The sequence below is a fragment of the Centroberyx gerrardi genome, chromosome 11 (genome assembly GCF_048128805.1).
Source record: "Centroberyx gerrardi isolate f3 chromosome 11, fCenGer3.hap1.cur.20231027, whole genome shotgun sequence".
NCBI classification, from domain to species: Eukaryota; Metazoa; Chordata; class Actinopteri; order Beryciformes; family Berycidae; genus Centroberyx; species Centroberyx gerrardi.
In genome coordinates this window covers 13,241,283-13,267,655 of record NC_136007.1, presented here as the reverse complement: position 1 = coordinate 13,267,655, position 26,373 = coordinate 13,241,283, and the positions used below count along the sequence as shown (strand labels likewise).

Here is a 26,373-nt window from a genome sequence, read left to right as displayed (position 1 = left end):
ACATAAAAACAAAGCAAAAAGAAACCCATAAAATGCTTGTTTCAGGACATACAAGACATTAAAGTGAGCTTTATTTTACTGTATTATATTATATATGCATTATGAATTTATTGTATTAGAACCAGAAAATGTACCCATAGGTACTCTGCTTGCTGTCGGCCTCCCATGCAGAAGATTTGCCGCTTAATTTAATTAATGAACATCCAGGGAGACAGTCTCGACCCCCTTGTCTCCAGCCTCAACAGGAGACTTGTTCATGTCCACAAGCTGTCCAGGATCACGGATATAGCGTGCATTAATTATTTTTGATGGTGGATTTATCCCTTTGAAGATGGACCAGATCTGGCCCCGAGCCAGAAGAGAGAGAGAGAGAGAGAGAGAGAGCTGGAGGGAAGAGTCGGGACCGGGGAAGAGTTGAGCTGATGAATGATGAAGACGGCAGGGAGGATGAAGGGAGACGGGGAGTTGGAGCAGGTTACACAGTGGAAACGGGAGTTCAGGACTGGGGGAGGAAAGGTAGATGGATGTGATAAATCCACATTGGAAAAGTAATGAGGAGGAGAATGGAAGCCCAGGGGATGGATGATAAAGACACAGTCAAGCTTCTGTCGAGCCAAGTGTAATCCTTTCATCCACATGGATTCATTACCATGTGTGTTTGAGTTTGATTTATAGTCAGATTTATAGTCTTTTAAAAGCTTCTCAATCAGTTCACTCTACATCGGAGTGCCAATTGTCCCAAGGACACGTAATGCAGGTGTGAATACAGAAAACCTCTGTGTGCGTGCCTGCGTGTGTGCGTGTGTGCGTGTGTGTGTGTGTGTGTGTGTGTGTGTGTGTGTGTGTGTGTGTGACAGACTTGTTAAGTTATTTTATTTGAGGATTTGTTTAGTGAAGTCATCTTACTGCACTGGCAGATAATTTTACCGATTTCAACAAATCTGACTTTTTTTTCCAGGATAATGTTCAGGACATTTGTTAAAAGTGAAACTGTCTTGAAGAAAGTTACTTCTTTCAAGGTTTTCTGATGATTTCTTGAAAGAAGGCATACTGGCAAGTGAAATTTATTGAAACCAGCAAGATCATCTGCAAGTGCAGTGAGATAATTTGACTAAAAATATCATGAAATAAGCTTGATAGATCTGGAAACATTTTTTGCAGTGTGTGTGAAGTAGGACAGCTGATGGTTGGTGCTTGGTGTCTACAGTAGATTACCTCTCTATTCACTTACTTTAATGTATTCCTCTATTCTTTCTCTGCATCTTTCGACTGTGATGGGAATTCCAGGTGTTTCACAAATCACATACTACTTGCCACTTTTACACCTTCAGCTGTGTCTTTATTTGATGCCATGAAATGTAAAAAATTCTGAATTATATGTATGTAATATAGATTCATATGCTTTTTAAAGTGTGTACAGTTGGAAGGACTGCTGTCATCATAGAAAGCAATGAAAAGTTGGGGTTACGGGTGTCCTGGGTGTTCTGGGATGGGATGGTAGTAAAGAAACCAAATTCATGTGAAATAGTGAGAGGGAGGGGTAGACAATAAGCTCGTGCTCGAGTAAAGAGCAGGGGGGAGGATTTTAACCAAAGAGCAGGGTGTGTGTGTGTGTGTGTGTGTGTGTGTGTGTGTGGGAGCAGGACGTAACAGTATGGTAAAGACAGTGAGTAAAAGAGAGTGGGTGGGTATGGGTGTGTGAGGGAGAGAGAGACTTGTTGGTATAAAAGCTCCCTCTCTCACGCGCGCTCCCATTTCTCCTGTGTATTTTTTGGGGGGCCAGTGCATGTGTGTGTGTATGTGTGTGTGTGTGTGTTCATGACCTACAGAGGACTGATATTCCCCAGGATGAATCAGCTACTTGTGGTTACTTCGGTGCTGCTGGCACTCTGCTGTCTAGATAGTGTGGATTCTTCAGCTTATGACAAGATTGTCACCCACAGCCGCATACGGGCCAGGAATCAAGGGTAAGGAGCATGGGACGAGGGGCGAGGGGGAGAGGAGAGAGGAGTAGAGAGAGGAGAGGAGAGAGAGGGGTGCATGCATGCCAAATTGGTAGAACAGAGGAGAAGAGACAGACTTACAGTTGGGCTTTTTCCACTTGTGGATGCTTGCATTTATATACAGATAGAAGAACACAATGTGCATGATTGCTGACAAACTGACATATATCTATGTGATGTATTGTCTATTGTATCTATTGTATCTATGTGATATATATCTATGTGTATGTATTGTCATTTAAGTCCAATTTTATGTTTGTTTTATAGTCTAAGGTTGCTTCAATTCACAATCTAGTTCATTATCTGAGAAATGGGTCAGAGGCATTGATGAAAATATTGATTCAAGCCATAATGGAAAATTCAATATTTCTCCCTCGGTTTCATTCACTCTTGTTCTAATGTAAATGGGTGTAATTTGCACTTGCTGTCAATTGCTGTCAGCAATTTTCCATTGATTTAAGAAAGCAGAGTAATACATTTAAATCACACTTTGACCATTTTGAAATGTGTGCAATGCTTAATTGAATCTACTTCAGCTGTCTTTATTAAATTAGCTCTCATTGCTTGCTGTTTCACTGAAAATAACTTGACTGAAAATATCATGTTGACGAAATAAGGACTTTAAGTAAGCTTCAAAACATTGTCTCTTTAAACATATAAGGTATTCATTCAAGAAACACGAGCAGTGGCATGTAAAAATGACCCAGCAATAATCCTGTGCTTATTTTGTTTTTTTTCTTTACCTGCACAAACCCCTCCCTATCTCATACCTACACCCTATGACCCTCACCCCTCCTCATCGTCCTCCCCTCCCCTCCCTTCTGTCACCCTGACCCTCTCACACATCCTCCTCCTCCTCACTTTCTCCATCACTCCTTTGTCCCCCCCCACCCCACCCCCCCCCACCCCCACCCCTCCTCTCTCAGGCCCAATGTGTGCGCTCTGCAGCAGGTCATGGGGACCAAGAAGAAGTACTTCAGCACGTGTAGGAACTGGTACAAAGGCTCCATCTGTGGCAAGAAGGCGTAAGTCTTACCACAAGTTATGATGTAATAACCAGACCAGGCTTGAATTACTAACTGAAACAGATTTATTTTATTTTATTTTTAGGGGGGGATTGATTGATGTTGCGTTGCTCAGACAACACAACTGGTCTTCCTCAAGTGCAAACCACACCCAGCTTACACTCATCATGCACATAGATCTGCAGCAAAGACTCAAAATGATAATATAAAGGATTGCCACTAGAAATAAGTAGGAACTGACAAAGGTCCGATAGTAACTAACTCCTGCAGGGGGTTCCTCTCCTTTTGAAAAACCTATCTGGGTATTTCCACAAAATTATGTCTTATTTCATAATTCTCTAACATGTAAAGTAAATATTAAGTACTTGAAGTGCAAAGGGCGATTTTGTCTCTCAGTGTAGTATTTCTGTAGATGGATTTTATACCATGCAGTAGCCTCTAGTCAGCTCTTTATTATGGTTCAAAGAGCAGAGGTCGTCCTCTGTCGGCTGATGTCTGGCCCCTCAGGCTGTTTCTGTCTGATCCACCTGAACATTTACCTGCCTCACCTTCTTCTCTAAACCTTCACACACAAAGACACAGCATTCATGGAGGAGATCCAAACTGTTTCTTCCTTCTTTTTCATAGCGCTTTGGCAATATTTTCCAAATGTATCTCCCTTTTTCAATCAGATTTCACACTCTCATTTTCCTACACATGGAATCTGTTTGTACTGTATCTCTCTCTCCTCCTCGCCCCCCTCGTCTCCAGTCTGGATATGCTGTTAGCCTGCGGGCCGTGGCTTTGCTGTTGATGTTGTAAACTCTGCTCAGCAGTGACTGATGCCCGACTGCCCTCTGACATGTTGAAAGTGGTCAGGCTGAACTCACTCCTCGTACGAGTGTGTGAGTTTGTGTGTGTGTGATGCAGTTTGGAGAAGCTGCGGTTATATTGCAGTTCCAATCACAGTGACAGGCTCTTGGCATGGATAACAGGGAATTGATTTGTATGTGTGTGTGTGTGTGTGTGTGTATTTGTGTCAGGACTAGGGTTAGACCGATATAAATATCAGATATCGGCCAGTCAGTTTCTTCCGTCCACCTCCAATTTTCTTTGTACATTTTATGTTATTAATTTAATTGTTCAGTAATGTTTTTAGTAAATTAGTTCTTCATTTCAAGGCAGTAATGTATTGTATAGTCTTCCCTACCATTGAATAGGCGGGGCGGCTGCCGTAAAGAGTTGCTAACCTTGAAAGAATTTCATTAGTATAGGTTTCAACGGAGAGTTTTGTGTAATTTGGGTCTCAATGCTGTTTAAGAGGCTTTTCCACCCTGCCAAGAGAAAAATTCTGGAGGAAACGCTTCATATTTGTAATTTTGGGAGCATAATAATGGTAAAATTTAAAAATATTGAATATCGGCACAAATTATCAGCTTTAACACGAAATATTAGTGTCCGTATCGACCTTAAAAAACCCATATCAGTCGAACCCTGGTCAAGTGTGATATTGCGTGTATGGTTTTCAATTCATGGGCGTCTACAGGACATAAACCAAAAGGGATATTGTTGATGGATTTAGGTCAATTTTATATTGTCCAGTCGACATGTTTAGGTGTCAGAATGATGTGTAGAGTGATGTGTAGAGTGATGTGTAGAGTGATGTGTAGAGTGATGTGTAGAGAGTATAGAGCCTGCGGTAAATTATCAGGATTATAGCTTATTGTTGATGGAGTGTAAGGCTCGACTGGAGACATTCTGCCTCATGACTAGTATGTAAGTGTAATGAGGGATCGACAAACACTCTCTCTCTCTATTTTCTCTTTCTCTCTCTCTCTCTCTCTCTCTCTCTCTCTGTCTGTCTGTCTGTCTCTCTCATACACACACACATGCACAGACACACACTTTCTGTTAGTCATTTGCTATCAGCTGTAACACCTGCTGCTGTGGAGTCCTGTGTCTGGATACGCCTGGTTCAAGTGTGGGAAAGTTAATAGAAGTGGGAGGATGAGAGAGAGAGAGAGAGAGAGAGAGAGAGAGAGAACAGGGATGACTCATTCCCTCCCTCCATATTTTATGCTATAGTGATCTATCGTGATATACTACACTGATATTATATTGCATACACTGTGTACCAGCACATACCTTACCAGTAAAGTGCAGATAACTTTTTGCTAAGATAACATGTTTTTGCTCGTTTCTTTCTCGTTTCTTGGGCTGTTAGAGTATTGTTATGATATTCTGTAAATCACTGTTGCCAAATCCCATTAACTTGTCCATTTGATACAATCTGACAGGTTTATTAGGTGGATTGTGACCATAGAGAATATCACCAAGTCTCCAAAGGCAAAGCAAAAGTAAAATGTTTCTTTTTACTTTGTGCCATTATTTCTTTCCTTTGTGCAAGGGTAATTAGAGTGGCTTATAGGATCTTTAGTAAGTTAAATAAAACTGACTAAAATTAGACATAAAAACATTTTAGTCAGCTGAACTAAAAAATAGAAATAAAGACAGGAAATTGATAAAAATGGACAAAAACAGATAAAACTGAAAATAAACTGAAGGTAAAATGTCATGTCATGGTAGTAAATGGTCAATGATTAATGGGACCACATCAACCATCAATACTGCATCAATTCATTATCAATATAACACTACTAGTGTTTGTTCATCCAAAAACAATTTTCTGTGAGCAAGCAGGGACTATACACTCCACATTGTACAAGGATAGCCATCGAAAGTCTAAATTTTAACTAAAACTATACTAAATTACTAAAACTGAACATTTTGGGAAAATAGAAGCAAACTAAAATGTACAAATGTCATCTAAACTGTCATGTAACTTTAGCTAACTAAAGTCAAATGGAGATAAAGAATAAAATTCAATAAAAAAGAAAATGACAAAACTATAACAAACTTGCTTCTCTCTCTCTTTCACCCCTCTCTCTCTCTCTTTCTCTCTCTCCTTCTCTCTCTGACAGTGAGGACATTGTTCAGCAGCAGTGGAGGAAATCCACCCAGCTGCGATGATGTCGATGAGTTGGATTTGGTGTTGATGAGAGATTAGGAAAGGGTGTTTAAGGGGCTATGGTTGTTTGGACGTCCCACTGGACTCTGCAGGCTGGTGTGCGATCACTCAACTGGACATCAGCGCAGAGAGAGTAGAGCCACTTCAACTGGGACTTTGAGGATAGAGCAAGAGCTTCAATACACAATTGGAGATACCTAGTGTGAATCTCTGAGCAATAAAGATAGCAGAGAATAAACGATGCCCATGTCGGCATTCTCTGTTCATGAGTTAAACAGCCTCGTGTTGCAGTAATTATCTACTCTGTGGTTAAATGGTACCGTGGGGAGTTCTTAATGCCTTAATTTCCGCAAAGCACTATTGAATTGAGCCGCTGGAGTTCAGGTGGAAGCAATTAGCCTCATAGCGAAGTACTGCAAGTGACGGGCACAGCAAGCAGGGAGGAAAGGACAAGTGAAACTGGTTAAAATCAACCACCATGCAAGCCACAGTTGAGGTGAAAGTTGTGGCGAATGATTCATGGTTGGACCTGAATAATGTCAGAAAAGTGATGAAGCTATGCAGGCTTGATTTTATTCCAGCCTTGTTGTGTGTAAAAACGGAAAAACCTTCTGCACAGTGTTCACAGAGCCACTGGCACTTAAAGGAAAAAAAAACATGGTGGGACCACTAGAAAGACACTGATTGTAGATTACATAAGAGGAAAAACTATCTCATGTTGTTAAACAAAGCCAGGCAACCCCACCTAATATGCATGTGTGTGTGTGTGTGCGTGTGTGCGTGTGTGTGCGTGTGTGTGTGTGTGTGTGTGTGTACCCACGTGTTTACACATCTGCTCATCTGGAAGCCACATTGGGCCGGCTCACGCGGTGACACTGCCTTGGTTTCAGTGTTTCTGGCTGGTTCCACCTCCAGTCTATATACTCCATCCATTATCCTGTCAGAGCGCCGCCTGGGAGCAGTGACCTCATACCTGCCTGACAGCCAGCCATGCACGGCTGTTTATGTCCGTTATACACATTAGCATCGAAGCATGGAATGATTTCTCTATGGGCAACATAGCTATGTTCACACATAATATGCAAATTCACAACAGGCCCACTCGCACAATCGCAAAAGTACGAATATAATATGAAGTAGAAAAATTTGCTGAAAAGATTTAAGTCACTTTAGGGAGTTGAAGGGAGAGTGGGAGCGATGCTGATATTTTTTATATTCTTTTTCTTATTTTTTTTTGCTTGTCATTTTGCGTGCATTGAATTTTGCTTAAACATGACATTCATCATTGCATCCAAGTCCCTTTGTTGATGACTTTGAAAATCCTCCTTTTCTCCCAATTATATATACATCATCTGTAATACTGTCCATTTCTGAAAGCCAAACAAACACTTATTGGTTTTGGACGTAAACCTGAACCACAGAGAGAAAGTACACAGCTCATAGAGAACCACAGTATTTCCATGGGAAAACAGAAAGCAGGAAGCTTTAAAACTCTGCTGCAATGCAGCGAATGTGTAAATAAGTTCCAAGATTTAGCGAACAGACGAAAGCTCCAACTGGAACCTCTAAAATGCTTTGGTTTAAACCTCAATTAAACTCGTTCCAGCATTCAGGAACTGCATGGGTGTTTCTCTGGTGGATCAGTGTTGAGTTTCCAGTGTTGACTCACCACTAGCTCTCTGCGTCTTGGAAGACTTGTGTTAATGTGGGATAGGCCCCAATGCAATGTCTTCATTGATTATGTGATGGTCCATTTTCAGTGAAAATCTACTCAAAAGACTTAGTGGAATATACGCAATCATAAAACCTGAATATTTATCTCAGAATGACTACATGGTACATTCAGGAATACTGATCCGTACCTTACAGTATATCAGCCTTCACAGTGTGCAAATAAAACTTAGGCTATGTCATTTGTGCAGTGAAACGTGACTTTCTGCAAAACATTTGGCTGAATGAGAGGCATAAGTCAACTGCAAAGTTCCTCTGGCATGCTTGGTGTTAGGCGGGCCTCCACTTCCTTCCAGGATGTTTCTACTCCTTTGAGTTCTGTTTTCACAAATTTTCATAAGCTGTTCCTTCCACACCAAAATCTAGGTCTGCTAAATGGAAACAAAATCCTCCACTGTATGTCAAGATGTTGTTTTTCTTGGAGATTTCCTTTATAAATCCAGCTGATGGCCATGTGAAAGTGTAGGGGGAACAGCGGACAGCCTTGTCTGCTGCCCCATGTTTACGACTGTTGGCTGAGGTGACGGCGGTGTTTCGCTCTGCTGTAACGTGTGTAGGTAAAACTCAAGCTATGATTGCCTTAGGTATGTGGTAGCATGCCATGATTTTCCACAAACTTTCTTGGTCCAGGCTGCTGGATTCAACTAATGCGAGGGCTTAGGGAAGTGCTCCATTCCAGGTCTGAGTCACAACATGATTAGTTCATGATCTCTTGAGCATGAGCCTTGCTGATCTTAGTTCTTTGTTCATGTGAGCAGCTTTCAGGATGATTTTACCTGCTGTAAGGCTTTTCCTGACAAGGATAGCTGCATAATTCCCCTTTAGATGTAGGAGTCTGAGGTTTCACCTCTTGGGATTGAGTTTTAATGTCTAGAAAGCCTCCTGTCAAATCAGAAACTTCCATCTTCCTATATTTATTCCAGGAGTTGCTGTAGCTGTCCAGTTGCTTTGTCAGGTTCTGCTTTGATGAGTTTCGGGTGATACTCTGTCCTGCTGCTCCTCTACACTGCAAAAAATGACAAGTTGTGAAGTACTTTTCACTTGTTTCCAGACCTATCAAGCCAATTTCATTTTTTTAGTCAAATTATTGACTAAGACACTGGCAGATAATCTTGCTGGTTTCAATAAATTTCACTTGATACATGCCAAAATGACTTCTTTCAAGAAATCATCATAAAACAATGAGGACATTCTTGAAACAAGAAACTTTCTCCAAGACAATTTTACTTTTACCAAGTAAATATCCTTGAAAAAAAGTCAAATTTGTTGAAACCAGTAAAATTATCTGCCAGTGCAGTCAGATGGTTTCACTAAAAAAAATCCTAAAATAAGCTTGATAAGTCTAGATACAAGATAAAATAACTTTTTTGCAGTACATGTTTCAGTTTTTTATAAGCTTTCTTATTTCTTTTCTTTTTTTTTCTTGTTTGCGGTGTTTATTGATGTTGCATAAAATACTCTCAGGGGCTGACGTTGGCTCGCTCAGTTGGTACAAGCTTATTAATATCTTTATTACAGTGCTCCGTCCGTGTCTTCTGCCAGTCTCGCTTTCTGAGTATGGTCCCACTTTTCTCTGTGATCGGCCTGCTGGGAGTTGTGTGCTCTCTGCCAATTTTCTCATGGTGTCCGTGCCCCATTGTGAAGCTCTGTCATGTTATGTGGCATAGCTGCTTCCTTCCTTTGAGTCCAGCGACTGTTAACAAGGCTTTTCTTGTCTTTTTTGATTCATCTGACTTGTTTGTTTCTTGACATTTTTGTTATGCTTTCACTTCTGCTTCTCTGGCTTTTATTTGGCTTTTAATGGCTTTTAATTTGTTTTCCCCACCTACAGATTTGTCATTTGACAGGTTTTTCTCTGGAGATCCACACTTTCTGCAGCTTTGGTCTCTTGCCATAAATTTCTTCACAAGTCTCAATCCAGGCTCTCGTCATTCTCTCCCATCACTGCTCCAGAGATCGTTTTTCTTCCTCGCAGCTGTCAATTTCTTGGAATCTGCTGCGTTGAGCTGGCATGCCTCTTTTATTTTCTAGTCTTGCATTACATTCACATTAAATCTTGCTTTGTTGTTCTTTATGGCTTTGAATTGTTTGAATGTCAGCAAGAACAGGCCTATTAGCAGATATTAGACTCATTCAATTAAATTAAAACCATGTCTAGGAAACGGCCTACCATATCTAGCTCACATGGATTTATTGCTGATGCTAGTGTGATTCTTCTGATTTTCTGTAGTGTTTTCCAGGAATCCCCTTGTGGTTTTGTGTCTCTTTTTATGCAAAGATGTATGCTTTGATAAATTTCTATTTTTCATGATCAGCGGTATCGCTCACTGGTCTTATATGTGTCTGCTTGTTTTTGGCAGGATGGTCCTGTATGAGTGCTGTCCTGGGTACATGAAGCTGGAGGGCATGAAAGGATGTCCTGCAGGTAGGTGGTCTAACAACAATATCCTCTATACCAACTATCTATACCAACTATCCACTATATTCATCCTTATCAATAACAAACTGCAGGTTGGGGTCAATTCAAATTCTTTGTCCCTCCAGTGGCTCCCATTGACCATGTGTACGGCACACTGGGACTGGTGAAGGCTACGACCACCCAGCAATACTCCGACATATCCAAGCTGAGAGAGGAAATTGAAGGCAAAGGCTCCTTCACCATGTTTGCACCTAGCAACGAAGCCTGGGAGCAACTGGACCCTGTGAGTAGTCAGGAGGTTAAAAACTGTTATAGAGGATCGCTGATAGGAGGAGAGTAAAACACAAATACCATATTCAGTGACAATATTCAGTCCTTTAACTAATGTTGTGATTTCTTTAGGCGGTACGGTCTGCATTGGTGAGCAACGTGAACATCGAGCTGTACAACGCTCTTCACTACCACATGGTGAACCGCCGCCTTCTGACCAAGGACATGAAGAACGGCATGACTGTCACTTCCATGTACAATGACCTCGGGCTCCACATCAACCACTACTCAAATGGGGTCAGTCTATATGAAGTGTGAAGATGGCTAGGATGGCATGGTTACATCACTGATTTATGCCTATGAATGACCTCTTGACCCCGTTGTTTATTTTGTCAAAACTGACCAGGGCTTTAACTCATACATAGCTGGTTCAAGCTGATACTGCTTATGTGTTGCGAGTTCATTATTGTGCATAACGTAAAACTTTCCTCTGTGTGCAGATTGTGACAGTGAACTGTGCCAGGATCATCCACGGTAACCAGGTGGCCACTAACGGGGTTGTGCATGTCATCGACCGAGTCATTAGCACCGTGGGAAACACCATCAGTGGTGTCTTGGATGTCGAGGACGAGCTCTCCTCCTTCAACGTATGTTAAGTACACAGCACTACTGTGAACAAAGCAGAACTCTGAAACTATTAACCAAACAAACATCAAGTTGGACTAAAGTATGTAGCTGTTAAAATGTGTAAAACAATTTGGTGTAAGTCATTTGCACTGGAAAAATGTTTCATGTGCATCTTTGTACAGTATGTCATGTACTGCAGTCGCAACCTTAATGCTTCTAGCAACAACTTTGCTCCAGTTTAATAAGTATCTGTGACAGTTACATGAGAATTTACTTTCCTGTCTTGTCTCCCAGACTGTAGCATCGGCCTCTGGCATGATGGAGAAGCTGAGCGCACCTGGACACTACACTCTGTTCGCTCCCACTAATGAAGCCTTTAACAAACTGGGCTCAGGCTATCTGGAGCGTATCATGGAGGACAGAGATGTTATTGCAGGTAACATGACACGCTGATGACTGAAAATAAATTACAGTTACAGCATACCATCATATGGTTGACCTAGTTTGTGTAAAAGAATAACACACTATCCTCAGATGTTTGATGTTTCGTTGACCTGTTAAACTGTAGCACACCATCATCAAATGGTTAATGTTTAGTTGACCTAGGTTGAAGGTTTCATGTCAAATTCAACCTAGACTACTGAAAAAATTTAAAAGAAAACATCTTCCATATTTATTTCATGTATAGTCTGTCCTCAAACACCCTGTTCTCCAAATTCAGCTGTGACAGTCTGCCTCCAGGGGCAAAAACCGAGATACTCCATCATCTCGAAGGAATGTGGATTTCAGTAGAAAGGAGTACACACACACACACACACACACACAAAGAAAGTGGGAGACATATGTCTCCACAGTGCCACCTTATCTGCTTATTCACTGAGTCACTGACTAGCCGGGACTAGTCTGTTAACATGAAGCTGGTCTGCGGTGTCCTGAGCGGGCGGCTTCATCCAAGAACACAGTTTAACCTCAAATAGATTCTCAGACAGTTGGCAAACAGCTTCACTGACCAACCATGTTAGAACTGCATCCAAAGTCAAGATGGTCTGGAGCCTTTTGCCCTGTTACTTAAAGGAAAGGTTTGGGCTGTGGAGTGATTCGACCAGCAGTGCGCCTTTGAGTTTTTGTGGGTTTGGAACGCTTGTTCATGTTGTAATGAGATCTGTATGGCATTGCTTCTGCAGGCCAGTTTTCCTCACTTAGTTTGACAGTTGGACTCAGTTGGAGGTGTAATCCCATATCTAAATGTTGACAGAACTGCCTAAATATTTCTTGGAGGACATAGGAGAGCTGGTAGATTACTGTATGTGTGCGTTTTTGTGTGTGTGTGTGTGTGTGTGTGTGTGTGTGTGTGTGTGTCTGTGCACTGAGTAATGATTGCAACTGTAAACGTTGGATGATTATGTAATCAGATTACAAAAATAACTGGAGACAACCCATATTAGTTTTCAAAAGAATCTGAGGAATCTGATAAGCTCCTTTCCCTGTCTCTCTCTGTCTCTCTCTCTCTGTCTGCCTCTCTGTCTGTCTGTCTGTCTCTCTCTCTCTCTTTCTCTCTCTCTCTCTCTCTCTTTCTCTCTCTCTCTCTCTCTCTCTCTCTCTCTCTCTCTCTCTCTCTCTCTCTCTCCCATCAGCCCTGGTGAACTACCACTTGCTGAACAGTATCCAGTGCTCAGAGGCCATCATGGCAGGGTCTGCATATGAGACGGCAGAGGGCAGCACCATAGAGATCGGCTGCGATGGGGACAGTCTGACGGTCAACGGCATCAAGATGGTGCTGAAGAAGGACATTGTCACCACCAATGGCGTCATCCACCTCATCGACCAGGTGCTCATCCCCGACTCAGGTAAGACACCCTGGATGGACGGCCATTAAAGTGGTGTTGAACTTTGGTAGGTGTAGGTGATTCTGTTATTTATTGCTCTTGTGCTCCGTTAGAGGAGATTGGACAATTGTAAATAGGAGAAAGTTCAACATCACTTTAAGCTAAACTTTCCATTCATTCAAATTCTCATTCCCTAAATTCTTACTTTTGCTGGTCTTTGTGAGACTATTTGGTTACATCTCTTTCTGTTTGCATGTGTTTCTCCTGATAAGCCAAGGACGTGATGGAGCTGGTGGGAGAGTCCCAGAGCACGTTCAGTGACATGGTGTCGGAGCTGGGCCTGGCAGCTGCCATGGGTCCAAAGACAGAGTACACACTGCTGGCTCCTCTCAACGGCGCTTTTACCAGTGAGTTGATCTACAAACAAGCTCAGAGTGGCATCGTGATTCAGCGAAGTGGACTTGAGCAAGACGTTGAATTGCACTGTTATGTATCTCAGCTTGCCCTCTGACCTCCCTGTGGAGGCTGCAAGCGAAAATACCTTTGAGGATCAGAGTAACAAAAAACATACTGTACACCTACATTTCTTTTTACAAATTGAGTAGATTATAGCCTTGACTGTAGCTATTTATACTTTCTATAGTGTTTTTAAGCATGGGGGAAATGTAATAATTTCAGATGTGCGGAGTCGAGTTACATAACTTGGACTTGAGTCAGACTCTAGTCACAATTTTAATTGCTTGAGACTTGATTTGATGCATGAAGAGAATACTTGAGACTTGGGTTCTGGTGACTTGGGACCATAGACTGTAGCTTGGGACTTGACTTTGACTTGTACTTTGATGACTTGAAAAGGTTTCTAAAGTCTTGACAAAAGATCTTGTGTTTGTGTAAATGACTTAGATTTAAAGTTATGAGATTTGTTCCAGCAGTTGACTGAATTTAAATTCTGTTTTGAGAATTTGTATGGAATGATTGAATATATTGAAGATGAAACTGATTATAGAAATCAAACTCATGATGCTCTTACCAAGTTTTTATACTATTCAAACCATATTGCATTGAAAAAGTCCTACAAGAAGATCTTTAAGATATTAAATTGAAACTGGACTCTTGATTTGTTCTGACTTGACTTGGTAATCTACATTTAGACTTGAGACTTGAAATTAATGACATGGACTTGACCTGGACTTGACTTTGTCTACATTTTGACATGGGACTTGATTTGAGACTTGTGCCTCAAGACTTGAGACTGACTTTGTGTGTGTGTGTGTGTGTGTGTGTGTGTGTGTGTGTGTGTGTGTGTGTGTGTGTGTCAGACGAGGTGATGTCGACAGACCAGAGCCTGCTGAAGTTCATCCTGGAGAACCACATCTTGAAGCTCAAAGTCACACTGAGCGAACTCTACAATGGACAGCTGCTGGAAACGCTGGCTGGCAACCTGCTCAGAGTCTTCATTTATCGCACTGTGAGATTTATGTGTGTGTGTGTGTGTGTTCATGTGTGAATGTCTGTTCATATATCACAGTCAAAGAGTCAAAGAGAGTTATAGTCAAGAGGGGACAGATAAATAGAAAAATAAGGAGTGAGAGAAAGACAATGGACCGGGTCGGTTTCCATATTAGAAATCTGAAAGCCATTAGCGAGCCCCTTACCGAGTGTTAACATGATTTCGCTGTCTTTCAACTGTAAACAAATGCAATAAAACTGCTAATTAGTCCAGGTCTTGGCCGATGCAGCTTGTTCCTGCTCTGGTGGTTTATATGTTACAATCAGCTGGGTTTCATTTACCCCCAGAAACTTTTTATTGTTCCACTCGCAATCAAAGTGTGTGTGACTGTCCCCCACCCTTCAGCTAAATAGTTACCAGATTTGTGACAATTAGATCTTTGAATACAATATGAACGCTCTCCCTTCCCCAGGCTGTGTGCATAGAAAATGCATGCATGGTGCGTGGCAGTAAGGAGGGAAGCAACGGAGCTCTGCATCTCATGAAATCCCTCATCAAACCAGCGCAGAAAACAATCTACGAGATTCTGATTGCCGACGGACGGTTCAAGTGAGAACCACTGACATCCTGTTTTAATTTTTTTTCCTTTTTTTCTTTTATCATTATTTTTCTGCTATTGTTGTTTTTTTTATATTGCCATTCATTCGTTCTTATTTTATTCTCTGTTTTATTTGTAGTTTTTAATATATACATTTTGCTTTCCTGACTGTGAAGCACTTTGTAACATTCCTTTTTTTAAAGAGATACTTTTTTTATTATATTAAATTTGACACATGCTTATTGTGTGATACTGCATATTACATGTTAAAACAATACCTAATATAACAATTCACAATATAATATAATACAATAATACAATATAATATAATGATCGAATTTTATATAGTCTCCCATTCTGTGATTCTTGAAGTACTTCATGTTGGATTCATCTCACTCCTATTATGACTGTGTGGGTTGTTGATTTTTCTTATCCTTTTTTTTTGGGTAACTGTAGGATCTTCCTGTCCCTGATGGAGAGTGCAGGACTGACTGAGCTGCTGAAGCAGGAAGGCTCCTACACTGTCTTCGCCCCAGCAGACGATGCCTTTGACGGCCTCAGTGAAGAGGATTTCTCTCTGCTCACCGGTCAGTACTCCACCGAAACCTTCAGCATATTGACGCATTTCCTTTCAACCGTCTACTTTTACAAGAAAAAGAGAAAATAACGTTGGAGATTGCTATCAAGCAATTTGCTCTAATATTAAGTGATATAAAGTGGGGATGAGAATAGAATAAATCAAGAAGTCAGGTTCTTATGTGTGTAAATGAGGTTCGCCTTGTGTTGTCCTTGATAGGTGATGTGAACGCTCTGAGGACCATTTTGCTGTACCACTTTAGCAACGGCATCTTCATCAACGGTGGACTGGAGGGAGGAGTCACCAATTTGCTCAAAACCATCCAGGGCAACAACCTGCAAGTTATGTCTGTATGTACAATCAGCCATCAGTGTTTGAGTGGACAGAGAAATTGTTTGTGTGTGTGTGTATGTGGTTTTGCACAAACATTCAACAATCATACAGGGAGAAATCCATCATAGAAGAGGCGGAGATACCAATTTATCCAATTTATAGACCAGAATGCAATGCAACCACAAGACATGTTGCATCTTGAGTAAGGGGCGTGGTCGCAATTATAGACCTGATGTTCACAACCCAGTTCGCTAGCTAGTAATATTTATATGCCCATAAGGACACTTTTTATTGAAAGCAACAAGTTCACGCCCCTTCTCTGGGGGTTTTCGAAGGGCATTTCAGGAAATTCAGGAAATTACTAACTGAGGAAGCAGACGAGACGGGGAAAGTGACCAAAAAAGGACACCAAAAAGTAAATTATAGCACTTCATCCCAAAATAACCCCTGGAATGCTTTGAACATCACAAATTGCTGATATGAGTATGGATTTTACCTTTAAGGGGATATACTGTATTATATTTATGTATTTTTAAATGACCACACATAAACATGCACGTCTTAAATGCGTGCAAAACAGCCTTTTTCTTAGAGCCGCCATAGACCAGTATTGTAAGTCTGTAGACCGATCATTCCCCACCTTCTCATTTAGATGATCTCACAATAGCATCAAAGAGCCGCTGCGAATCTATTACTTCAAAGCTGGATATCTCTGGAGTAAGGCCAAAACTAATGAAATCTGGCTTCCAGGCTTCCATGTCATTTCCATCAACGCCCAGTCTCTAAGTATTCACCCCCACCTCCACCTCCCACTCTGATCCCCCTCTGTCAGTAACTCCATGGTCCATTTTTTTCTATCTTCCTCGCCCTGCGCTCGCTTGTCATTCCTCAGGTCTTCTTTATCGTCTTTTCACCCTTTACCTCAATCATACCCTCCCTCTCTCTCTCCTCCCCTGCCATCAGGTTATCAGACAGTGTCTCGAATCAGGACTCCCTTAATGGACACAGGAAGGCTGGCTGGAGATTGTACACACTGATATGGAGAGGAAACAGGCCATCTAGGTTTCTATTGGAAGAGGGAGATGAATAGAATACAGTGCTTCATGGAAAAGACGTGGTTAGAATCAATGGTGGAAAAAGTATTCAAATCCTTTACTTCAGTAAAAGTAGCAATACCTTAATGGAAAATAAAAGTAAATGTTCTGCATTCAAAAGTTTACTTAAGTAAAAGTACAGAAGTATTAACAGTAAAATATACTTAAGTATTGAAAGTATTCTGAAGAATGGTCCCTTTCAGAGTGTTAAATTATTGATGCATTAAACCTGTAAGAAGTATTTTAATGTTGTAGGTCTAACTGCTCCATATACTGCTGGGTAGTTTAAACTCTAACTATGCATCCTATTTTATGAGCTTATCATATGTTTTGCATGTAAAACTTTATTCTGCAAAGTAACTAGTAACTGCAGCTGTCAGATAAATGTAGTGGAATAAAAAGTACAATATCTCCCTCTGAAATGTAGTGGAGTAAAAGTATCATAGTCTCACAAAAAAGTGAAGTGCCAGTACCTCAAAAATGTACTTAAGTACAGTACTTGAGTAAATGTACTTAGTTACTTTCCACCTCTGGTTAGATTCTCAAAATTGGACTGAGGCAGAAAGTAACGTGGCTGAATCTGGTGGGCGAGAAAGGGGCAAAAGGATGAGGAAGAGAGAGAGGAGGAGGCGGAGGAGGAGGAAAACCTATCCCTTACTTAATGAGCATGTCCACCTCCAGTGAGCTGCATGCAGACATTTCAATTACAGGAAATTAAATACCATGGATGGAATTCCCAGACTTCACCTCCAACAATAGAGCAAACCATCTGGAAACCCTATTTACGCCCTCACCTCAAAACTCATCATGTCAAACCATTTTAAAAAGCATAAATTCAGTCCTTGTCATTGAGTATAATGATTATGATCGCTGTCTCGGTACGCAGTTGTTTTCATTAAGTGCTCTTATCAGTGATAAAATCTTCTGGGACAGTAGACCTCACAGTAAAAGTTTGTCAAGTATGTTTCTTGACAAAAATCCGTATTTACTTTTGTGGCCATTCCCAGGTAAACAACTCTATCCATGTGAACTCTGTGGATGTGCCAGACAATGACCGGATGGCGACAAATGGTGTGGTCCATGTGGTGAAGAACATCCTCTATCCCGGGGGTGAGAACAGCATACATTACCATCCATTTGTGTCGTGAAAACACCATATTTGGATGCATTACACTGATTATGGATATTACTTGCAGACCTTCCTGTGGGCCGCCAGGACCTCCTGGTGCTCCTGAAGAAGCTGATTAAGTACATCCAGATAAAGGTAGAGGAAAAGCAAACCGTACGATATGTGTGGATGCAGAACAAAAAGCATCTTTCATTTTTCTTTTGTTCATTGTGTGTTTTTTGTGTTAACCAAACCTCCCATCTCTGTCCCGCCTGCTTTTTCCTCTCTAGTTTGTGTCCGGATTTTCTTATGCTGAGATCCCACTCACCTTCATCAGTAAGTGTCCTCAGTGCCACTGTCCTCATTTGAGTTTTAAATATAACATCTGCAAAAAGTTGAATGAAGCGAATTGCTTTATTTTACAGAGAGGACCATCACCACAACTACCCATTTTGTCGAAACAGGTGAGGCCGCTATTATTTACCATATGATAAAAGTCAAGTTATCTTCATTATCTTCTTCATCTTTGTCATTAATGGTCATGATTTAGAAGACTTGATTACTTTTGAAAGTAATTGTTCTTTGTTCAATAATGAGGCAGTGCCCCTTCAGTGAAATCCAACCTGAAGCCACATGCACATTACATGCATTTTTATCGCTCTGCGGCATCTCCCAGAGTCCTTCTCCTTTGTTCCTATGATTATGCACTCTCACTATTGCTTGGGTCCACTTGGATCCCTTGACATTTTTAATCAGGTCCTTTAGTGATGAGGTAATTACCCTGTCATAACAGAGCATGGTTAGAGACCACAGAGGACTGTTGGACGCTGTTCGTTCAGTTGGGTCTGGTCCAGTGCGCCAGACAGAAGGCAGCATGTCTTGATGTATTGGGTAACATAGGGGAGATGAAGTCCCATTGTTCTGAGGTGATCAGGCGTATAACACAGACTATAAGGCAGTGGTTGTCAACCTGAGGGTCTGGAGGATCATTTGGGGGGGGTCGCAAGATGATTTATGGGATAGGGAAAACATATACAGTATTTCTACTATGCACATCTATAATCTTTTTTTTTTTTCTCTAATATTTGCTTTTTTTTGTGAAATACTGAATAGTTTTCAGCCTCTGGGCCTCCACTGATAATCAAATGCAACAACCTGAAAAGGGAAAATCATGCTTTGGTTGAACTGTTCATTGCTTCGTTGTAAGGGGTTACAAGCCAAAAAAGTTGACACGCTATTTATTATGTACTCTTTAATGATATTTGGCCAAGTTATGAAAGTAGGTAAACTGTGTTCTGCAGCTGACATTAGCAGGACCTTTTCTCAATTCAGATTACATTATGCTTCCTGGGAGGTGACTAACAAGTTAACCTTTTTGAATAGGAGCTGCAGCTCTTCTTGGTAAAGCCAACTACTAATCCATGAATCTAAATTAATCCAAATTAATCCATTGTTGATGGAAGAGGCTAAAATTAATTGTAGTTGTGGTTTTGATCTACATATATCAAGACTTCAGATGGAGCAATAAAACCTGAAAATGAATGATAAATGATTACACATGTGACCATAAAAGCATGGCAGCACACACACCCTCACTTTTTACAGATGCATAGACACACGCATAAATATCACATCTTTATTACAGTTAAGATAATAAAAAAGTTGGAATACTTAATCGTCCAGATCATTAAAGTCCTTGGGAAAATAGTTCATCAAGTTAAGATAGGAAAGATAGGAGAGAAATGGGGCCAGATTCGAACAAATATATTTTATGTAGTTTTGCAGGCTGAGCCACCAGGACACCCAGGATACACATGATATTCATAACAATATTCAGCTAGGCAAGCAAACCAGCTATCAAGCCTAAATCACCACACCAAAATCTCTCACTTACTCCAAATGCCCTGAGAGAGGAAAACGAGTCTGGCAGTGATTAGCGGACTAGGCCACGCATCTCGAGACCTCAGGCAGAAGATTAGACGCTCTCTGATACAAACACACATCTGTCAGATTCCAGCCCTCACATAAATACTGTCAAGCAAGTAGATCATGGCTGAGAAGCAGAGAATATTAAAAAAAAAGTAAAAGAATGTCTTTGGCTGAAGTTTCTGGCAGGTCACATTTGATTCAGAAGAAGATTTGTAAGGTTTTCAGGGATTATCTATGAGTTTTCAGAAAAAAAAAGGGGAATTTATTGACTGGGTATGAATCCTGTACAATAAAACAGGATTTGTAAAGGTAACATGAAGCATTTTCTCATTATATATCACTGTCAAATCAGCAGTGAAGATTCTTTTGCTACAAAAAACAAACCTGTGATTAGTACCTTTATGGGTACGACATTGTATAAAATCTGATAAATTCCTGTCCGACAGACTTTGATGCTTCAGAAACAAATGGAGGAGAAAATTAAATCATGGGGCTGTGGAGCGTAACACTAGCATTTATTAAAACCTTTCATTTTCAGTGATGCAATCATTGAACATCCTACACACATCATCTTTACTTGCTCAATATGCTTTAATTTATTTAATCTGGACACCTGCCACCTCCTATTTGGATATGTGGGAGTGTATTAAAGCTAATCTTTCTTCATACTGTTCTTACAGGATGTTTCAGTGGTTTTCTCATGTTACACTTCCCATCTCCCGCTCTACAGTTCCTGAAATCACAAAGGTGACCAGAGTCATTGAAGGAGACCCAACCATCACCAAGGTAACTAGGGTCATTGAGACCAATCCCACCATCACCAAGGTTACCAGGGTCATTGAGGGGGAGCCATCCGTCACCACGGTAACAAGAGTCATTGAAACAGAACCAGTAGTCACTAAGGTGGTCGTTGAAGGGGAGCCCACCATCACCAAGCTTACCAGAGTCATCGAGGGGGATCCTTCCATCACCAAGGTGACCAGAGTCATCGGGGGCGATCCTTCCATCACCAAGGTGACTAGAGTCATCGAGGGGGATCCTTCCATCACCAAGGTGACCAGAGTCATCGAGGGGGATCCTTCCATCACCAAGGTGACCCGAGTCATCGAGGGGGATCCTTCAATCACCAAGGTTACAAGAGTTATTGAGAGTAAGTTTGTGAACATCTGGACAAAGTCTGACTATTCCTATTTTGCATAGAAAAGGTATCCAGTATTTAGAAAGTTGGATAAGACAGTTCGGACTTTACGCACATTTGGAAAGAGATTTGATGACATGACATGTCTGTTTATCTAATGCAGCACATGGAGAGCTGGACGCAGATGGTTTTAAGAAGATTGTGGATCAAGGTCAGTTTCTATCAACACGTTTATTGACATGAAGGGCATGGTAGTCTAGATCCAAGCACTTTCATGCGTTTTCTAATGCCTCTTTTAACAAATGCATCAATGCCCATGTTCACCATGGCTAATTGAGCATCTTCACCTAATGTAAATTCCATTTCACCTCATTTCCTTGGTGATCATCAATCAGTCATCAGACATATCGTTTTCATGGTGTGGACCATTTGAGTTGAGGTTTAACCCTAATTCATGTTCAAAGCATAGATTCATTTGGTGGACCACAGCTATGACTTCTCTTAGCCCTTATTGGGGCTTCTTTAATAAATCAATCACTTATTCATACAACTGAAGTGAATGTTATGTAGCTTTATTGCACAAAGCACAGAGCAAGTCCAGCACAAAACTGTTCTAGAGATTTCATTTATCACTGATACATGCAATGTGTTTACCATAAGGATCGTTGTCGCACCAGGTCTGCTACAGTATGCGTGTAGGACCGATTGTATAACTCCACATGTTTTTGCGATTCCCTGCAACTCATCATACATGATCTCTGTTTGATTCCAACCATGCGTGGGTCATACTAGAGGTAACCAAGGTTAAGAAGCTTCTGGAGAGCGAGGTTCGTATTCTCCAGGAGGAGCAGATCAAGCAAATCGTAGAGGGAGGTTAGTTGGAGAAAACAAAATTCAACGAGTTTGAAAATTGAATGGCATGAGCATGAATACACCATAAGTTGCCTTGAGCAGCCAAAATGGCTGTGTTTTACGTCGTTGTGTCCCGCATCCCAACTTCGCATCCCAACTTCGCATCCCAACTGTTCCTGATTTTGTGAGGACTAAATATGTAGCCTTGTGAATTTTTTTTGTTTGTGAAAACAAATTGTTGATTACAATAGAATGTTTGTTTTTTGTTTTTTGTTTTTTTTTAAAAAAGACCTCAAATTACTCAAAGGTGCAGCCAATATCATTCATAAATTCAGTTTAAATATTTTAACAATTTTATTCATTGGTTCCATGCATGTTTCCATATTAGCCCAAGATAAAAGCAAAACAAAAAGAGATACAATAAAACAAATTATGGATGATATTCACCTCACCACTGGCTGTTGATGACTTGCATGTGTTGGAAACCTTGGATTGAATAAGCAAAGGCAGATTCACCCAAGCAGATCTTCATTAACCTCAACTGGTGCCTGTTTGGACTCATCTAAATATGAAAAGAAATTTAAAACATCTGAGTTAACTGGAAACAAATTCAGAATACCACAAACCATGCCGCAAGGGTGTATCTGCCAATACTGCATATAATCACACAATCAACTCAACCCTGACTGTACCTTGTTTTTTTCTCAAAATAGTCAAATTTTATGTGTACCATATTTTCGTCGCACTGCATACACGCCTGCCAGTCTGGTTTATGAAGTAGGCTAATGGCAGAAAAACTATTACAGAGCCAATGAACGTTTTATAGCTGCGGTAGTTATGCCGCTTCCTGACCGCTGCAGTGTTGGGGGAGAATCACAAATCATCAGTAATAACATGCTGTAATAACTGGAGAGCCGGATATGTTTTACACAGAGAACACACTGTTCCTTGGGATCATGCAAATATATTAGGACATAACTTGGCCAACCTCCATTAAAAACATCACAAGCTCGTTCTGGTTTACGATGTTTGTATAAGCGCAGTAACTATGCTCTGCAGGAAGGAGGTTGATTTTTACAGTCCAACCTATGGTTAGACACACATAACTACTGCCCCATATCAGATGAAGCCAAGTTGGCAGTATAGCTTAAGTTTCTATATGCAGATGTTGTTCTGCCTCCCATGGTGCACCATGATGATTTGGATGTCTGTTCATCTTGCCATTTATCCATCTGCCATCATCTTTTTGCTCGCCTGTCTAGTTTAGCTCTGATGATGATGATTGTGGTGTGTGTCTGTGTGTGTGTGTGTGTGTGTGTGTGTGTGTGTGCAGTGTGCAAATTATAACGTGGCATTTGGGGGAGCCCAACTCAGCCCAGTGGGTGGATGGCTGGTGTGGGTGCAGGGGCAGGTGAGCTTCGCACATCACCGCGTTAACCTACTGCTTCACTGGTGGCTTGGGGCTTGATTTGTGGGCTAAGACAAAGAACTCGCTCTCTTTTTCTCTCTAGTTGAGCTGAGCGCCCCCTGCCACACCTGTATTTCGCACCCTGTGCATGTGTGAGTGTGTGTGAGTGTGTGTGAGTGTGTGTAAATATATCTGAGCTTGAGTTTGTGGTGGCGGTGGCGGAGGAGGTGAAGGCGGGGTGTATGTACCTGTCAGTCTGTCTGTCTGTCAGTCAGTACATGTTGCTAAGTCGTTAAATGACTTTCAACGCCCTTCTCCGCTGCCGCTCTAAAGGTGGAGCCGGATTCACCACGGCGAACGAGCCTCAGATCATTGAGGGTATGGCCTCCTTACATGAACTCTTTATACCCAGCAGGTATTTCTGTCACATGTTTGTTTCCTTTCCTCCTTGAAATGATCACGTGACCCATGATGAGGTAAAATTACATTAAACATCCATTCAAATACTTCATTTGAATGGATAGTTCATATTAATGTATGCCAGACAAGTGGTTACTTCAAGGTGGAAAAGACAGAGTGGTGCATTTTCAAAGTGATCTAACTGAAACTCCATACATGGTAAAGTATTTGAGGGCCAACATGGTATGTATTTTGTTTCTAATTGTGTTGTTTTGCATGTTCAGGTCCAGACTTCTCTAAGATCACCACCATCCATGGTAACCCAAATCTGATTGATACTGAATCAGAGAGAATCACCCAACTCATTAAAGGTGAATACTCATGACTATAGATATTCATGGTTTCTATTTATTTCAAGTTACTTCAATTATTGCTCATCAGCTGAGGACATGCTGCACATAAAGCAATATTCCACTTAGTTTTAACATGGGGGTTGTTCAGCACTTGACCGCCATCAAAACCAGAATATAAACTACTCACCAAGATCAGATGCAGCTGGACAATTTTGTAGCATTCAGATTTTTACTTCCCATTAATTTTAATGAGGCCACGAAAATAGACTGAAAACTGACATTTAACACGTTTGTGAACAGATTCAACAACAGATCCCACTGCTGTGAGTTTCAGGTCCAATGCTTTAGAACATAATTTCTTCAAATAGCATTTTTATTGATTTTTTTATTGGGTTGATACCACTTAGGAGAGAAAGTGGCTGTTTGGGAGACCGGATCAACTTTTATTTTTAAATACTAATTTTAATGTAAACCAAGAATAGAAATGCAAAATGACAACAGACCCAGGACTGCTTTGTTGTCTTAAAAGCGGAATCTGTTGTTGAATCTGTTCACGAACGTATTAAATGTCAGTTTTCAGGTTGCAAATTCGTCCCAGCTGCATCATATCTTGGTGATTAGTTTATATTCTGGTTTTCATGGCGATCACTTCAACTAAGTGGAATATTGCTTTAAACTGAAACAAGTCGTTTTCTAAATTACCCTTTACATTTGCCTCTACTGACAAACCTCCAGGTGTGCAACGGTGTGTGTGTGTGTGTGTGTGTGTGTGTTCAGATAGAGTGACTGACTGTGTCTTCTCTTCATTTCACAGATGGAGGTAGAAGCGCCCCAGTCAAGAGAGCTCCAGGTAAGAGCACAGATGGATGATGACACATTCATCAACGCTGCTGTTGGACAGCGAAACGAACAGAGCCTGCCAAAAACCACATCATCACTGCTGGAAAATATGCATAGTCAAAGTCAACTATCTAACCGCAAATTGTCATCATCGGATTAGCCTTCACTCTCACAAGTTCTTTCCATTCTGCACCCTTGACTCATTCTACCTATCCTTTACCTTTCTCATGTGTCTCCCTCCCTGACATGTTCTTTTTTCCTTTGTTTTCGTATGCATCTTCACTACCGATTCCCTTCATTACCCTCCGTCTCCTCTTTCACAGCTGGTATCAGGAGGGGATCAAGGCTGGTGAGGCGCCACAACAAGCGAAAGGAGTGAATCCGAACCGGAGAAAACTGAATGCATCACCAGTTCTCCTGGTAGAGGACTGGAGGATCGAAAAAACTGTGGACCAATAGGGAGAGACAAAACCAAATTAGCTATTTCTTTCTCCAAGCCACCAATAAGAATGAGTGTTTACTATTCCTTCTGGGCCATATGTGATAGGCATGATGTGTGGTTTTTTTTTAGCAATGCAAAGAAATTAGAAGTACCCTACATGTAAGTAATGTAAGTATGCAAGGGAAATATGAACTTTTTACTGTGGTGTAGATGGGGTGAAAGTGTGAGATATATTCTACCATGGAGAGATTTTTTATTTTTTATTTTTTTTTAGTTTGCTTTTTAAAATCTTGTTGGATGGCTTGGGAAGATTTTTGTATGCTTTCTATGGTGCTGGCATTCTGTACAATGGATGCATCTTAATGAATAAGATAAGAGAAAAAGAATGTAACAATGTTTTGCTCCCATTAAATGCTGTACCTCTCTGTAAATTATCAAATGATAATTAAAAAATACAAACCATTTTTTTTTATTCCTTTTTCAGTATCTGCTTACAGCTTCCATGTTTGTTAGTAAGACCAAAATGTGTTGATGCTGTTGAATGTGAGCCTGAGTTATGTATGTCCTGTACAACCAGGCCTGACAACCATATACTTGTTTTTACCTCTATGTTTTAGAGGAAACAAGTGGTCAATAAATGTCTAAGTCAAATGTGTACGGTGCAATCTGAATACTCTTTTCCTTTACTTTGTTTTCCATGACATAGATCTTAATAGTAGACTCACCTTGCTTAACATTGACATTCTGGTGGATAAATCAGCTAGGGAATCTAAACTAAACTCTAAGAACTAAGACTAAATCTCTGCAATACAGTTGCATCGTATTCAAAAAGTAACATCCTCATAGGTTGTAAAGCACTGCCACAGAATCATCTTCACTCAAGTGCCACAAACTTGGAGACCTTGGAACCAAACCAAACCCCTGGAAATACATTATGAATAAAA

The 26,373-nt window shown here is 40.8% G+C and overlaps 1 protein-coding gene across 4 annotated transcripts; it reads left to right on the top strand.

Moving 5' to 3' along the window:
* The first annotated feature begins 1,723 nt into the window (after positions 1–1,723).
* Positions 1,724–26,084, top strand: postna (periostin, osteoblast specific factor a). 4 transcript variants are annotated; one of them, XM_071903961.2, is made up of 24 exons: positions 1,724–1,967; positions 2,930–3,028; positions 10,127–10,191; positions 10,311–10,468; positions 10,588–10,752; positions 10,956–11,102; positions 11,377–11,518; positions 12,717–12,929; positions 13,181–13,315; positions 14,228–14,376; positions 14,831–14,967; positions 15,413–15,543; positions 15,753–15,883; positions 17,968–18,070; positions 18,157–18,224; positions 18,359–18,404; positions 18,494–18,532; positions 20,728–21,147; positions 21,299–21,346; positions 21,928–22,008; positions 23,729–23,773; positions 24,079–24,165; positions 24,962–24,997; positions 25,311–26,084. In XM_071903961.2, the coding sequence occupies exons 1-24, from the start codon at positions 1,819–1,821 to the stop codon at positions 25,364–25,366; spliced, it is 2,850 nt and encodes a 949-aa protein (XP_071760062.1). In that variant the 5' UTR covers positions 1,724–1,818; the 3' UTR covers positions 25,367–26,084. The 4 variants fall into 4 exon arrangements, with proteins under 4 accessions (XP_071760062.1, XP_078142587.1, XP_078142586.1 ...); XM_078286461.1 differs by lacking the exon at positions 21,928–22,008; XM_078286460.1 differs by lacking the exon at positions 23,729–23,773 and having other exon boundaries at positions 1,725–1,967.
* Positions 26,085–26,373: the final 289 nt, after the last annotated feature.

Coding starts and splice junctions, on each gene's coding strand:
- postna (XM_071903961.2), top strand. CDS start 1,819: ATGACCTACAGAGGACTGATATTCCCCAGGATGAATCAGCTACTTGTG. Junction 21,148..21,298: donor GGTTACAAGAGTTATTGAGA/GTAAGTTTGTGA, acceptor TATCTAATGCAG/CACATGGAGAGCTGGACGCA. Junction 22,009..23,728: donor CAAGCAAATCGTAGAGGGAG/GTTAGTTGGAGA, acceptor GCCGCTCTAAAG/GTGGAGCCGGATTCACCACG.